At 43.6% G+C, this 15,781-nt stretch overlaps 1 protein-coding gene across 1 annotated transcript in view; it reads right to left on the reverse strand.

Annotated features, from left to right (window-relative positions):
* The window catches only part of svila (supervillin a), a gene marked incomplete at its 5' end in the record, with an annotated part of 60,574 nt that extends 45,605 nt beyond the window's left edge, over window positions 1-14,969 (reverse strand). Inside the window, 7 exons of the mRNA XM_083995242.1 lie at window positions 3,696-4,120; window positions 5,249-5,499; window positions 6,434-6,582; window positions 6,678-6,741; window positions 7,591-7,682; window positions 9,073-9,136; window positions 14,912-14,969. Coding sequence (XP_083851368.1) covers window positions 3,696-4,120; window positions 5,249-5,499; window positions 6,434-6,582; window positions 6,678-6,741; window positions 7,591-7,682; window positions 9,073-9,136; window positions 14,912-14,969 — 1,103 coding nt within the window. The remainder of the gene's footprint in view (window positions 1-3,695; window positions 4,121-5,248; window positions 5,500-6,433; window positions 6,583-6,677; window positions 6,742-7,590; window positions 7,683-9,072; window positions 9,137-14,911) is intronic.
* Window positions 14,970-15,781: the final 812 nt, after the last annotated feature.

Raw genomic sequence — 15,781 nt, forward strand, 5'->3', positions numbered from 1 at the left:
CTTCATTAGTAAAAACGATCCTCCAGCATTTGTTTACACATGAGTATTAAACCAAACACAGCAACATGAGCATGAGACATGAAGTTATGGTCCAAAGCGAATAAGGCAAAAGGGAGGAGGAGGAAGAGGAGGAGGAGGAGGAGGAGGAGGAGGAGGAGGATGGATGATGTTGTGTCAGCTAAAATGGATTCACTCTTTTAAAAAAAAAAAAAAAAAAAAAAAAAAAAAGGTCTTTGGTTTTAGTTTTAAAGAAGCGCTGCTCGTAATGAGTTGATGGGGTTTGTTTGGGGTCAGTTAAGTCTCAGCCTGGTTTGTACCTCGACGGCCAGTTGATGAGGGAGTGGGTCTCGCCCTCAGCGTCAGTCTGCAGGAACCAATCAGTGCTCGGTATCATCTCTGCACTGTGCCGACGGAAACCCAGCAGGAGACGAGATGAGAGTGAGCGGGGAAGAGACTAAATAATCTAATAGTCATCTGACCAACCTGCAGGATCTTACCACCAATAAGTTTCAGCCTTTTAGCACCACAAACACACATAAACCATATAATGTATGCTATTGCTACGTAGCCACCGTTAGCATCAGCTGTTCAGAATCAAACTTTATTTCCTCTTGTTGGACGATCTGAATTTCCCTCTTGGGGATTAATAAAGTATTTTCTATTCTATTATATTCAACAATCAATGTTGGAAAACAACCTTCATCCTGTCACTGCTAGCACTGTTAGCCTAGCTCGTCATTTTAGTCACTGCAGCATCCAGTCTGTCCTGAAGTTGATCAACTACTACTCTGTTTTTCTAGGTGTCGGCTGTTTTAGAGAAACAATATTTCACTTCATTGTGTCGATCAAAATGATAATTAAAGGAAATCAAAACCTCTTACAAAATGCAAACATGGTTGAAGCTCCAGTTGCGCCGAAAGCTGTTAATGCTAATGTTAGCTACGTAGCAACATATAGCTCCTTTAAACGTTTGGTGAATGAAGATCAACTTGTTTTCTGATCGACTACTTATCGATGGATCATTACTGCAGCGGACATTCAGAGAAAAATGTCAGCTCGCTCCACCAGAGCCGATGAGACCAGATGAGTCAACTCCAATACTGACCAACAGGACCAATGAGACAAAGACTTAGTGGATATCTGATGGGAAACTAAAAAGGGTGGGACCACGGTGCAGTATTATCAAAATACTTGAGTCACAATATGATGTAATTGTAATAACATCATATTGTGATGAACTGAAATGTAATAATGCCTGTTTCCAGCTTTCTCTTGTCTTATTTCCTGTCTGTTGCTGCCCTGTCCTCCAAATATCTTTATAATTATGATAACGATGATTAACAATAATAACAATACCATTGTGTTGCTGCAATCAGGCCTAGTTCTGATTCTCTCTCTGGTTATTTAAGCTCAATGGGTCGAGGAGGTGCAGCATGTGTTCCCGTTGGATCGGGTCCAGAGTGTAAATCTGTCTCCAGTTTCTGTTTTCGTTGCTTTAGTTGTAAAAATATCAGATTCTATGAACTGCTGTCTAAACAGAGACACTCCTTATGTGTGTAAAATGTAAAACAAAACATTTTCTGTGCAAGAAATGTCACTTTTTTTCCTTCTAAAAACATTTAATTCCAACTAAATTAAAATGATAAATCAGAGAAGAGAAAAGCTTTATCTTTAGATAACGTTGCTCTAGTTAAGTATTTTTCATATTATAAGGAATAAATGGCCAGAAATACAATTAGGAGTGATATTTGGCCTCATTGATGATTGACAGCGTCTTAACAGGCCGTTTCTAGGCAACGTTAAGTCACGAATGAACTTTCAAACTCAGAGTCGTTTCATTTTTTTTTTTTTTTTTTTTAAAGATACGACCTCTGATGTTTAACAGCTGACGTCAGACTCGACTGGGAGGTGAAGAGGACGCGGCTCCGATCCACTGATCAAGCCCAGCTGTGGGTCAGAGTCACACTGAGCCGCCCAGTAACACAACACCCCACTCAACACCTCACACACACACACACACACACACACCCTGGGTCAAGTTTTAAACCTCAGAGAGCGACTGAGGAACGAGGAGGAGACGAATCATCATCAGTTATTATCAGCAGCAGCGAGTCCGTCGGCCTCAGAGCTCAGGATTAGAAACATTTGGTGTAAAATTTGACTTTTTGTTTTTGTTTGGATCTTATTTTTCTAGTTCAGTTCAGGTAACATCCCATAATGCATACAGGTGACATCATTATAGCAAAGTAGTGAAGCGTGGTGCACCTGCAGTTTGGACTTAGCTACAGTAACTGGACAATGCACCAGATGAACCTGTACGACCACATGGGCAGAGGAAGTATAAATTTGGCTTAATCTCTCACTGCACAGGAAGCTGAGTCTGTGTGTGTGTGTGTGTGTGTGTGTGTGTGTGTGTGTGTGTGTGTGTGTGTGTGTGTGTGTGTGTGTGTGTGTGTGTGTGTGTGTGTGTGTGTGTGTGTGTGTGTGTGTGTGTGTTTGTGTGCCAGCTTTGAATTAACACAGCAGGTTGCAAAGAGGCAGAAAACAACCTCAGGTCACTGTGAGCTTCATTTTACACTGAGGTAACAGGCACCTTGCAAAAAAATAGCATCAACTAAAGTATAAAAATAGGTTTTAAGGAAGTTCCCAGTTCAGTTTTATTGTGTTTCCTGGTTTCTAATGGTAATTTAATGACCACACCGACGACTCTGAGCTGTTTCAATGCAGCGCAGCAGGTCAGAGGTGAACCAGGAAGTTGTCCTACATATAAACTCTGTGTAACAATAATCAATGAGTCTCTGTCTGCACCAAGGGAATCTTTTAGGGATGAACTCGATGTTCAGCTCAGCAGGAAGCAGTTTAAATGCCGGAGTCGACATTATTCTGAGAGGATTTTCTGAGTTTTTTGCTCAAAGATCAAACCAGGACGACCTTGGACAGGTGTGGATGAGAAGAAGGACGGAGACAGATCGAGAGAGAGAGAGATGGATGAGGCTGTCGGAGCAGATCCAGCAGTTAAAGGGATAGTTCACCCAAAATTCAAATTTCACTCATTATCTACTCACCCTCATGTCGACTAAGAGCTGTGAGAAGTGAGAGTCCTCCGTGGCTTCTCTGAGTTACAGGGGGGTCCGCGCAGCAGTATTTGTCCATATAATGGTTGTCAATGGATACCAACTTTCTTCGTAACAAAAAGACACACCAAGAAAAACATCCAAATACCTCCATGCTGCTCGTCTGTAATGTCTGTCTTGTATTGAAGCCCCGACATGAGAAATTGTTCCGAAAAAAATTTAATAAGTCTATATTGTAAGCTTGTTTGTAGCGGAAGCTCCCAGTGTCTCGGTTCACTGCTCTGCCTGTGTCAGTGCGGCGGAACAATTTCTCATGTCGGGGCTTCAATACAAGACGGACATTACATACGAGCAGCATGGAGGTATTTGGATGTTTTTTGGTGTGTCTTTTTGTTACGAAGACAGTTGGTATCCATTGACAACCATTATATGGACAAATACTGCAGCGCGGACGCCTCCGTAACTCAGAGAAGCCACGGAGGACTCTGAAAATTCTCACAGCTCTTGTTGACATGAGGGTGAGTAGATAATGAGTGAAATTTGAATTTTGGGTGAACTATCCCTTTAAAGAGGATGACTCAGCAGCTTCCTGCAGACGGAGCTCGGACCCGGTGGACTCACCCCTGTCTGCTGAGGACGCCGTGCGCCTGCTGCTCGATGAACTGGTCTCCCGGCAACGCTCCGTGTTTGGGCGACGACAGCGACCGGCTCAGTTTGGGCGAGCTGGGCGGCATCCCAGAGACGGCGGCGTAGTCGCGGGCCGGCGCCCTGGCAACGGAGGACAGGGATGACGTCACATCCATGTAGGAGGAGGAGGAGGAGGAGGGGGCCGGCGGCTCCACGGCGGCGGCTCGGCGCTGGTTCTCCAGGTTCATCAGCCGCTCCCTCTCGGAGATCGAGTCCACTCTAGAGCGGCTCGGCTCGTACGCCGGCTCAACGTGGCCGTGGTACGTCAGGGTGATGTCTCTCCCGTCCTGATGCCGCTCCGAGTCCGACTCCCGCCGGGCGCGGGCGTGGCGCGGGGGGGGAACGTCCACGTCCGGCTCCTATAGGGATCAGTGGTGTAGTCAATGTGATACTCAGGTTTACTCAGTACAACAAAACTATCTAGCTAAAGTAAATGTCAATGGTTCTCAAAGTGGGAGGGTTGAGTCCCCAACTTTTTCTTTAGATTTTACCACTTTTCCTAGAATTTTGTTGAGAAATTTTACCAGTTTCTTCTCAATTTTTCTGTTCTACTATTTACTTAAAAAAAAAAAAATTGTACCCCTTTTTGTATTATTGTTTGCCCCCCCCTTTTTGAGAAATTTTAACAAATTTTTCTATGATTTTTTGAAAATTTTTACCACTTTTTCTAGAATTCTTGAGTAATTTTACCAGTTTCTTCTCAATTAAAAAAAAAAACTATACTATTATTAATTGTACCACTTTTTTTTATTATTGTTTGACTTTTTTTTTTTTTTTTTTAAATTTGACCACTTTTTCTGAGAAATTTTACCAGATTAAAAAAAAAAAAAGAAAAAACTTTTTTCTAAATTTTTTAAAAACTTTTTTGTGAGAATTTTTACCATTTTTTTCTAGAAATATTTCAACTTTTTTGGTCTATGTGATACAAGAAGTGTACAGTTTACCCACCTAAAAAGCAGTATACCCACTACAAAAAATTAGACTACACCACTGCTAGGGATGTCACGATTATAGATGTTGTTGGTCCGATTATTGTCAGAGAAATAATCACGGTACTAAGATTGTCACGACTATTGTGCATCAATAAATTTCACGACACTATTAATGAGTAAAATCACATACAGTCAAAATATAATTACATTACTAATCTCTTAATATAGGACCAGTTATTAATCCCCCGGGGGAAGTGTTTGAAATTATTAAGTCATTGTCATCTATTGTTTAAGTTTATTTAAATCATTTTTTTAAATTACAAATGACATGCTAACATTTAAAATTCCCACCAATTCAGTGTTACGTTAGATAAATGGACCAGTATCTGTGCATTTACCTTTACTTTGGCGCCACATCTGCCGATATGGTTCCCGAATCCCGACATAATCTTTTTCGGAAAGTGACGGTATTTAGGAATCTTTACGATCAATTAATTGCGGTGTTTAATACCACAATTAATTGTGAAAACAAGTAAATTGTGACATGATCCCTACCGGCTCCTGATCCAGGGAGATGCCGTAGCGCTCGGCCAGCTGCCGGCGTCGCTCCGCCTTGTAGCGGGCGATCCGCTCCGCCTTGGACTCCAGCTCCAGGCCGCCGGTGTTGGAGCCGGAGCTGAAGGCCGGCTCGGTGTGGACGGACGACGGAGCCTCGGGGCGGCAGCGAGCTCTGGACTGGCGCTCCGGAGGCGGCAGCGGCACGTCTGGACTGTCGTATCCCTCCACGCCGTAACGCTGCACCGTGACTGGACGGACAGAGAACCAATCAGGTCAGTGCTGCTTCAGGATGTATACAGGAATCTTGAAGTTAATTTTCATACATTTTTAAAGACGTTTTCAAGACCTTCTCAACATTTTTTAACACCTCATCGCCGCTTCAAACTGTAACCATTTACATCAGTGACACTTTTAACGTAACAGTTTTAGTTTGTGTGATAAAGACTATCCACCTTTTTCCAAACGTAAAAAAACGTAGCCTGTTTTGCCGGTTTTGCTCTTCCGGTGGAATTTTATTTTATGGAATTTTTATGCATGGATTTTTTTTTTTCCCCCAATGAAAATCTGTAAAACGCATGGATCATCACAGCAGCTTTTAACAATGGATATCACACAAATTGACATCCGTGTTAAAAGCCAGCGTTAATAGATCCATGCGTTTACCGCAACTATGACAACGACTGAAAACCATGGAAACGTAAACGTACAATTCCACCAAACCGGCAAAACTGGCTTCCGGTTTTGACCATAGATGACGTTCGGAAACTTGTGGATAGACCACTATGATACAACAGAATTCAAAAAAGGCTGGGATAATAAATTAAAGGCAAAGTTTATCAAAAAAAAAAACATTGCTCCACTCTCAAAAAAAAAAAAAAAAAATCTTCTTTTCTTTTTCATGAACCGGTTCATCTTTGTTTTTTTAATAAAACGAAAAAAATTCACACACTTCCACGATGTTTTTTACGACTCAAACTCTTGGACAGCTAATTCAGAAAAAGTACCTTCAAAATTTAAGACTTTATTAAGTTGTGAAAAAACTTTTTAATACTTTTTAAGGGTCTGAATTTTTCCAAAATTGATTGATCACCTTTTAATACTTTTCAAGACCCCGCGGATACCCTGTGTTTCCTTTACAAGAAAAAAATAAAACACACACACACACACAGAAACTGGTCTCACCCCCACAGGGTTCACAGGGGTCGGAGGCTCGGGTGTATCTGGGCGTGTCCTCCTCCAGCAGCCGATTGGCCACCAGGCTCGGCAGCGGCAGCAGCGACGGGTGAACCTCGCCCTCGATGCCCTCCAACCGCCGGGCGATTCGCTCCTTCCTGCACACACACACGGACAGGAAGGAGGAAGTTTAACATGCACTTTACTCAACATTGTCATTATTTCATCATCATCATCATCACCTCCTTCTTACCTGTTCATTTCCCAGTCACTCGCGCTTGTGGTGATGCCTTCAAATCGTTTTCTCAGCTCAGACACTGGAGGAGGAAGAAAAGAGTTGTTCGTTCGTCGTTGTGAACCATTGGATGTATGTGCAACAAACATCAACACAGCCACTAGGAGCTACTGCTACAACAAGGCTAAAAACAGAGATCAAATTAATTCTCTCCGAACAACTTTTCCATGTGGCGGCTTCAGGACACTTGGGTCAGTACAGACGAGCAGTATGGAGGTATCTGGATGTTTTATAGTGTGCGTTTTGGACGATTCAAAAGTGAAATCCGTTTGCATCATTCATTCATGTATGTATTTTCCCTTATTCACTGTATAATCACTAACTTTTTCTACTTATTTTTTCGTATCATTTAATTATTCCTCATTTTCTTGGAACAAATTTGGTTTTTGAATATGTTCTTCATGGGTGAGGTTTTTCATATAAGCCCTTTTGGATTTCATACCTCCCCTTCGCACATCCCAATCCCAATGATTGTTCATACTATTTTAAATGATATGTTCATGCAAAATAAATAATAAAATAAAAAAAAAAAGAAAATTGGTGAATTGATCGATTTTGGGTGAAGTATCCCTTTAATACACAGCTTCAAAAATCATCAGAAATGGAAGCAGCATCCTTCAATGTGACCGTTACACAGTTACACAGTCTCTTTATAACTTATATTTTCTCTTGAATGGACCCTGTGGAGGAAAACAGTGGTTCTCATTGTGAGAGCCGCGCTCCTAGAAAAACTGGTTTTAGACAAATCTTGACTTGAGTCCACTTGGCAACGAGCTGCCTGCAGTTGCACAACAGCGACTGGGAAAGTTGACATTGTGAGGGTTTGTTCTTTTGCAAAGCAGGGCAGGAAGAAAAAAAAAACCTTACTCACCTTTGGGGAGATTGGCCAAGAGACTAACATCTATATCTTTGGTGCTTTTGGCCGGGTCGTCTTTTTCCTCAAAGGAGAATTCCTTCTGGAAGCTGAGGGGTGCAGGAAAAATACCAACGTGTTATTGAATCAGGGCTGAGCTGTGGGAAAGTGGATTTGTTTAGAGACAAGAGGGGGATGAATGTGAATCTGATCAAACGCTGTACGTCGTCGCAGACACATTATGCACAGAGAACAGAAACAAACTGAGCAACAAGATGCATCGCTCTTTTGTTTTTAATCCAGAAGTTATGAGAGTTTTTTTTGTTTTTAAACCCCCGGCCGTCACACGGACTGGCAGCTGACTTCTCTCTCACGCTGCTGAAGTCATTTATGGATCTGACTCCAAAACCACAAAGTTGCAACACAGCTACAGAAGAACTGGCTGCAGATGATCGATATGAAGAAACACTGAGAGAACATGACTTTGTGGTTTTGGATGTTTGGACACGCCCACTCAGCTGCTGCGTCCTCTACACTCAGGTTTTTTTGTCACCGAGCCAACGACACGATGCAGAGAAATGCTGCAGCAGAGCTTTAACACTCTGAGCTCCATCCAAACTGTGTGACAAACACAAACTCATCATCATCATCATCATCATCTCTGTTTGTTTCTACGGTGACACAGAAACACAGAGGAGACAGAGATCCTCCGGCCGCCTCGGGGTTAAACAGGGTCAGAGCTAATCTCTCTCTCTCTGTAGGAGGTCGACCTTAAAGTCAAACAGCATCTTTGCAAGAAGTAATGAATTTTCTTTTCTTTTTTTTCCACATGCAAAATGACTCAGCAATTCTCAAGGTAACAGTAATTAATGTGTGATATTTCAGAATAATAAGTAACATCTGTTCTGTTTGACTTTTCCCCAAAGGATGAGGGATCAATGTCATCATATTGTTACGACCTCATCCTTTACATCTTATACCGTATTTATTGTGACATAATAATCATAAATACTTGTGCAGATTGTAATGCATGTGATACAATAACATATTATTGTAGAAAATGCCTTCAACATAAGATCAAGTAATATAATTTGCAATAATATCTTATAACACAATATTTAGGTTGGACTGTATCAAGACAATAGCCTAAATAAATTAAATTTAAGATATCACCATGTCTTAATTATGTGAGAACTTTCATTGTTCTAACAATAAAAATAATAATACAATAAAGATAATTCAATCACCATCCTTGGTATTTTCAGACAATTACATGAAAGAAAATCTAAATCTGATTCTGATGTGAAAAACAAAAACATCTGAGGACAAGAGGAGGATTAATTACTTGGGAACTTGAGGGTGTTTTTGTGGAACTGCTTCTATTTTAAGGAGCTTGTGAGAAAAATATTAACTAAGGTGTTTTTTTTTTAAAGAAACAAAGAGAATAGAAAAGAAGATGAATGTGTCAACAAACATAAGAAGCTGTTGAACATAAATTACCTCAGCGCTCTCTTCTGCAGCAGCCTGGGATTGCTTAGTTTTATTGGGGTCTCACTCCCGAGTCCTGTGAAGAAGAAGGAGAAGAAGGATGAGCATTAATCATGTAGCTCTGTTCATCGACGGCTGCACCTTCAGTTTCTTTTTTTTACAGTATGTTTTACTGATCAGACACTAGAGGTGGCCACGCTCAGGTGACGCAGCAGCAGCAGCAGCAGCAGCAGCAGCAGCTCGTTGGCTCAGACCCACGTTCGTTAAGTGGACTTCCACAGAGAAAACAAACCATGTGGAAAACAATAATCTGCTGCTCGACTGAATCACATCCAACAACAAGCGACCTGCACACCGCCGCGGCCTTCATCCTCCTCCTCCTCCTCCTCCTCCTCCTCCTCCACACAAACACACATCATCATCAGCACCACATCCGGAGAGCGTCTCCATCATAAGTACGAGTCTGTTTGATAGAGGTTTAGTTGCTGTTGTAAAAGTCTCTGGTCACATGTGAAGGTTGCAGCAGCTCGGTGGAGGAGCTGGGTCGGTGCCAGAGGCCGAGCTCTGAATACAGATGGAGGACATGAGGACACAGAGAGAGAGAGAGTGACACGACAAAAAGCTGAAGCTCAGTTAGATGCTCGAGCTTTAAAGGGATAGTTCAATAAAAACTCCAAAACGCTCTGGTGGACAAGTTGTGACCTGCACATTCATCACACTATGAGATAATAACACAACGTTACCAGACAGAGTTGTTTTAGAGGGAAATGCAGAGACTGCTTGCTGAAAAACTGCCCCCGATGGGAGCGCGCATCAGCAGTTTTGCATGAATTTCCCTCTAAAACAACTCTGTCTGGTAACGTTGTGTTATTATCTCATAGCGTGGTGAATGTGCAGGTCACAACTTGTCCACTTGTCTTGTTTGATGAGTTTGATGAGGGAAACCAAGAAATCCCATGAGCCTCCGTAGCGTAGCTCTGAGCAGCTCGCGGCTCTGCTCCGCCGTTCTAAAAATAGCTTGCACCGACAATTAAAGGTAACGAACCTACTGCTATGACTATAGGGATTACGGCAATGGGCCAATCTGCCAAAATGTTGAACTATCCCTTTAAAGGAGACATATTATGCCTCTTTTACATAAATTAAAATAGCTCGCACGTGTCTTAAAGAGGTGTCTGTGACATGCTGCTGTCAAGTCCCTTTGCTTCAGTGTCTGTCCCTTTAAATGCAAATAATCTCACCAGGCTCCACCCCCTCTACCTGTACTCACAGGTAGGGGTGGTATTATGCAAATTTGAAAACTAATTACATCATTGTCAGACAACCGAGGGAACAGCTTGTAAAACCAAGTGGATTTCAACCCAAGGAGCCTGTAAATTACATATTAATTTGTCAATTCTCACATTTTGGCAGCAGGAAGCCAAGTTAAACACCCAAATATATGTTAAAGAGCCTTCAAAAAGTGATATTTCCATAATATGTCCCCTTTAAAATGAGAGCTGGTTGTGACATAAAGACCTGGTGGATGCAGAGAAACACGAGCAGGTTTCTAAACATCACGAAGTCTCGAGAGGAATTTAAGTTTTGCGAAGCGTCCGTCCGTCCACGGCGGCGTGGAGGAATGTCGACGCCCCACTGACTTCGCTGGATCCAAACCTCAGAACGTGCGGTTTTGGCGCCCTGCGGACCCCCAGGACAAACATGTGGTCCCACTTCCATCCCCTCCGAGTTCACCTCAGGGCCGCATGACACCCCCAACACACACACACACACACACACTTACTTCCATCACAGCTCCACCCAAACCTCTAACCTCTCCCTCGAGGCCACACACCCCTCTAACCCCCCCCCCACCACCGCTCTGGTTTCCAAGCCTGTTAGTCCTTATTAAGGATGTTTGGGTTGATGCTTTAAATCCCTCCTACTTAAGCAAAACATCACTCTGGAGGAATGGAGGCTTATTTGTGGAGGGCAGCGTGCCTGGACGCCGAGTATTGTTTCAGCTGGGGGGAGAAAACACAACACACCCCGAGTCAGAAACGTTCAGTTAGAGCATCTTTATTAAAAATATAACTGCAGCTGCTGAGATTTGGGGATGAGTCATGATTTTTCAATATTTTAAAAGTCATTGGATTTGAATTATGCAACATTATACGACCCTATAAAGCTCAATCTTATACTTTAAATGTTGTACTTGACTGGTGTTGTAGCTACAGTATCACGTTATTATCGCCACCAGACTCCTGGTTCCTGGTTCGTGAGTCATGTCCTATTTCAGAGGCTGACTGCATCAAAACGAACCAACATATCCCAGGATGCATTGCAAACTGGTCATGAAAACATATAACAATGATAAGAGACTATCATGGTTCAGCTCACGGAGGCACCTCACAGCTTTGTAGACCACGTCCTCTGGAAGATGGAGCTTGTAATGTGGGTTTAAAGTAGGTAGGCCACTTCCTTAAAGGGATAGTTCAACATTTTTGGCAAATTGGCCCATTGCCATATTCCCTATAGTCATAGCAGTAGGTTCGTTACCTTTATTTGTCGGTGCAAGCTATTTTTAGAACGGCGGAGCAGAGCCACGAGCTGCTCAGAGCTACGCTACGGAGGCTCATTATGGGATTTCTTGGTTTCCCTCATCAAACTCATCAAATACACAATCCAACAACTCCAAACGCTCTGGTGGACAAGTTGTGACCTGCACATTCACCACGCTATGAGATAATAACACAACGTTACCAGACAGAGTTGTTTTAGAGGTAAATTCATGCAAAACCACTGATGCACGTTGCCTTCAGGGACAGTTTTTCAGCAAGAGGTCTCTGAATTTCCCTCTAAAACAACTCTGTTGTGTTATTATCTCATAGTGTGGTGAATGTGCAGGTCACAACTTGTCCACCAGAGCGTTGTGGAGTTGTTGGATTGTGTATTTGATGAAGTTGATGAGGGAAACCAAGAAATCCCATGAGCCTCAGTAGCGTAGCTCTCGCTAAAATCTGAATCTGGACACAGCGAAGGATGGTTGGAGTGGCAGTTCCTGAGTTTGACAGAGAAGGCGACATAGTGAAGAGTTTGAGAGTGAAGCATCCAGCACTGGACAGGCCGGTGGGAGTTTAAAGGGTTAAAATCTCCTCTTTACTGGAAACATTTTAGATTATAGTCATAAAGTTAAAAAAAAATATTAAAGAACAAGTGTGAAACAAATCCAGATGTCAACGTACAGTAAAAGGTTAATTAGCTGTTAGCTTGAAACAATAAAAACCTCCGACCCTCAGGGCGGCTCTGTCTATCGTCTGGTCTGTACAGTCTGTAACGTATAGAGGCATGTGAGCTGTCACCGTGTACACACCCTCCTCTCCTCTTCTCTTCCAGACATCAACATAACCTTCCCCGCCCTGCCCCGCCCCGACAACAACAACAACAACGATCACAGATGTGACGGAGCCTTTGATGCTACAGAAACACTACGGCTGCTGCCTATAGCACCAGGAATTCCTCCGAGGCTGTAAAAGCGTCTTGCTGGCTCGCCGGCCGCTGATAAAACACGGGGATGAAATGATTTCATGACTCAGCGGAGTGTCACTGACTGAAGCAAAAGCCTTTTATGTGAAGGTATCAAAGGTATGGAGCTACAGAGAGAGGGAGAACAACACAACAAGCTCGTCTTCTTTGGGAACGCTGCTCGACGACGATGTGACTTTAACCCCGAGGCCGAGGTCAAACTGCAGCTTTAACACGTTACACAGGAACAGAAAGGGAGGGAGGGGGGGGAGAGGCAGTCAGTGGAAACCTGGAGGACGAGGTGTCAATCAAAACATGACGATTACATCATGTCTTAGAATAGAACATAGAATAAAAAACGGCAAAGAGGCATCAGGGAGCGTATGAGCGTATGTCCAAGTTGAGACACAGGATTAACTTCGATTCCTGGGATTACAGCGCGCTCCAAAAGGAAGCGTGTCACTCTTTAAACGTCTGCATTACATCACGCTGCATGTGTGTGCATGCAAGTGGGAGTCTTTAACACACACACAGACACACACACACACACACAGCCGTCTGCCAGCCAGTCGCCCAGTTCACCCAACCTGCTGGGAGGAGATTAAGAGGCAAAGCATTAAACAAAAACAAACAGATGGAGAATCAGAAATGAGCCGAGACGTGACAATAAGCCACTTATGTCTTTAAAACTAATAACTAACAATGAGCAAACAAGCAGCTCAACCTCGCATTTAATTGCCAAGATGTAACAGAGGACCCCCCCCTCCTCATTCCCTACAATACACACCCATACACACACACACATACACACACACACTCCCCCCTTTTCCACTCCCTAAAACCAGACTCCATGCTCGCCTGTTGTCGGCCACCTGTTGTGGATTCCCGGCCAGTTAAGCACAGAGAAGCCAGTTCTCAACACTCAGCTCTCACTCACAGAGAATTACAGAGGACGCTGGGAATGAGAAGCACTCACACACACAGACACACACACACACACACACACACAGACAGAGGCTGGATAATGTCGTCTATACGTTTCCCAGGCGACAGTAAAATTTAATCATAAATCTTGTTACAGTCTGTGATGTGATGTCTTTTTCTTCTTGTTCTTCTTTCTCACGCTGACTCATGTTTGGTCTGACAGACAGAAGGTGACACAGCAGAATCAGGCAACGGGGTTTGAGTTGTTTCTAAGTGTTGTCGTCACCTCGTTAACTCGTAGCTACACTCGTAAATGACAAAGCTAATAAAGGTATATTTCTCAGAGTCCTATTTATACCATGATGGAGCAGTTAATACATTTGGACTCTCCGGCTTTCCATCCACTATGAATGAATCATCTAGGTGGCCTGCTATTGGTTGATGGTGCAATTTAGCATCTTTACCCCACCAACATGCAGGATTTGGGATTTTTACATAACATAACATAACATAACATAAAATAATGTTGCATCATGTTATTTTATGCTTTGTCATGTTATATTATCACGTCAAATGCTGTAATATGACATGACATAAAATAACGTTAGAAAATGAGATGACAAAGCTAAAAAAATACAACATTACCCTGCATGACATGACATAAAACAACCTGACTGTGACTTTACATCTAACATAATATAAAATAACATGATAGCACCTTTTGTAATTGTTATAGATTCATATTTTGACATGAGGATGAATTATTTGATTATCACCCTGATCGGATTTTAGATCTTTTATATTTAACTGCAAAGTTTTGTCGTGTGTCACAGCGACTGTGTTGTTGCACTTTGGGAGTCGACCGTCTGGATGAACTGGTTCGATCAGCAGATATTTTTGTTACTTGCACTTGTTGAAAATTGCAGTGACAGTGAATTTAGGTCATTGAGCAGCAACATATGAGGCACGACTCGAGTCGACTGCTGCGGGACCTGAACCTCTGGGTCCCGACGGGCTGCTGCTGCTGTGCTGCTGCTGCTGCACAGAAACAGAAATAGCAGTGAAGTGTCCCCTTATCTGTGCTGCTACGTCGCTACGTCGCCGTGTCCTTGGAGGCTACAGCTGCAGTGTGAGGAGGACAGCTGGCTGCAGAGCAGAGCAGGACACGGCGAGCACAGAGGAGCAATAGGAGGAGGAGGAGGAGGAGGAATAGGAAGAAGAGGAGGAATAGGAGGAGGAGGAAGAGGAGGAAGAGAGTCTGCAGTTTGCTGCCTGCCAACTTCCAACAGCTCAGATTCCCAGATCCACAACCAGAGTTAACCTGTCCCCGAGCTCCAGATCTCTGCTCTCTGAACCCCTCTCTCCCCATCACACACACACTAACACACACACACATACTCTAACACACAAGTCGTTTTCTTACCTTGGCTGCAAAACTTGACATGAGTCAGGTAATTCGAGATCCACGGGTTACGGTACATTTTGGCAACAAAGTGAAAGGGAGCGAGGGTAAGAAAGAAGAACAAGAAGATGATGAAGTGCAGGAGTAGAAAGACAGAAAGACAGAAAGAAAGAGGGGGCAGCTGCTTAAAAGATGATGCAGCTACAAAAACAGTCTGTCAGTGCTCCGGGACAGAGAGAGAGAGAAGGAGAGGAGGGAGAGAGGAGGGAGGCAGGTAGTGTTAGAGAAGGAGGGAGGGAGGGAGGGAGGGAGGAGAGAGAGAGAGATGTCCCAGCCGCAGTGAGCAGAGGTGCTGCTGGTCCTGGAGGTAAACACAGCTCTGCTTCCTCCCGCTAACCACCGAGCCGCTCGCTGCCCACAACTACAACTACAACAACTACAATAACAACAACTATAACTATAACAACAACAACGACCAACGAGCTGCAGCCGGGCTGAAAGCTGCTCAGCACGCGGCTCTAAGCTCATTAGAGAAGCAAATCAGGCCCCATCCTCCTTTACTTTACTACAGAGCGTCTAGTGCTGCTGCTGCAAGGAGAAGACCAGGTTATAGGACAGTTAGAGGAGTGTCCCAGGAGAGAGAGAAAGAGAGCGCTCGCTGCCGTCCGTCCTGCCCGTCGTCCCCCCTTTGGCTCGCACACTGGAGCGGGATGCCAAAGAAACCGGTGCAGAGCGTCACAGAGAGAGGGAGGGGAGAGGAGGAGAGGAGAGGGGAGGGTGGAAGTGAAGAGGAGAAAGTTAAAATCAGCCTCTCAGCCAGATGAGAAATTCCAGTCATCTCTCTCAGCAGGGACGAAATGAAAGAGGGAGGAGGGAGGTAGGGAGGAAGGA

This window comes from Trachurus trachurus (assembly GCF_905171665.1).
Source record: "Trachurus trachurus genome assembly, chromosome: 20".
Lineage (NCBI taxonomy): Eukaryota > Metazoa > Chordata > Actinopteri > Carangiformes > Carangidae > Trachurus > Trachurus trachurus.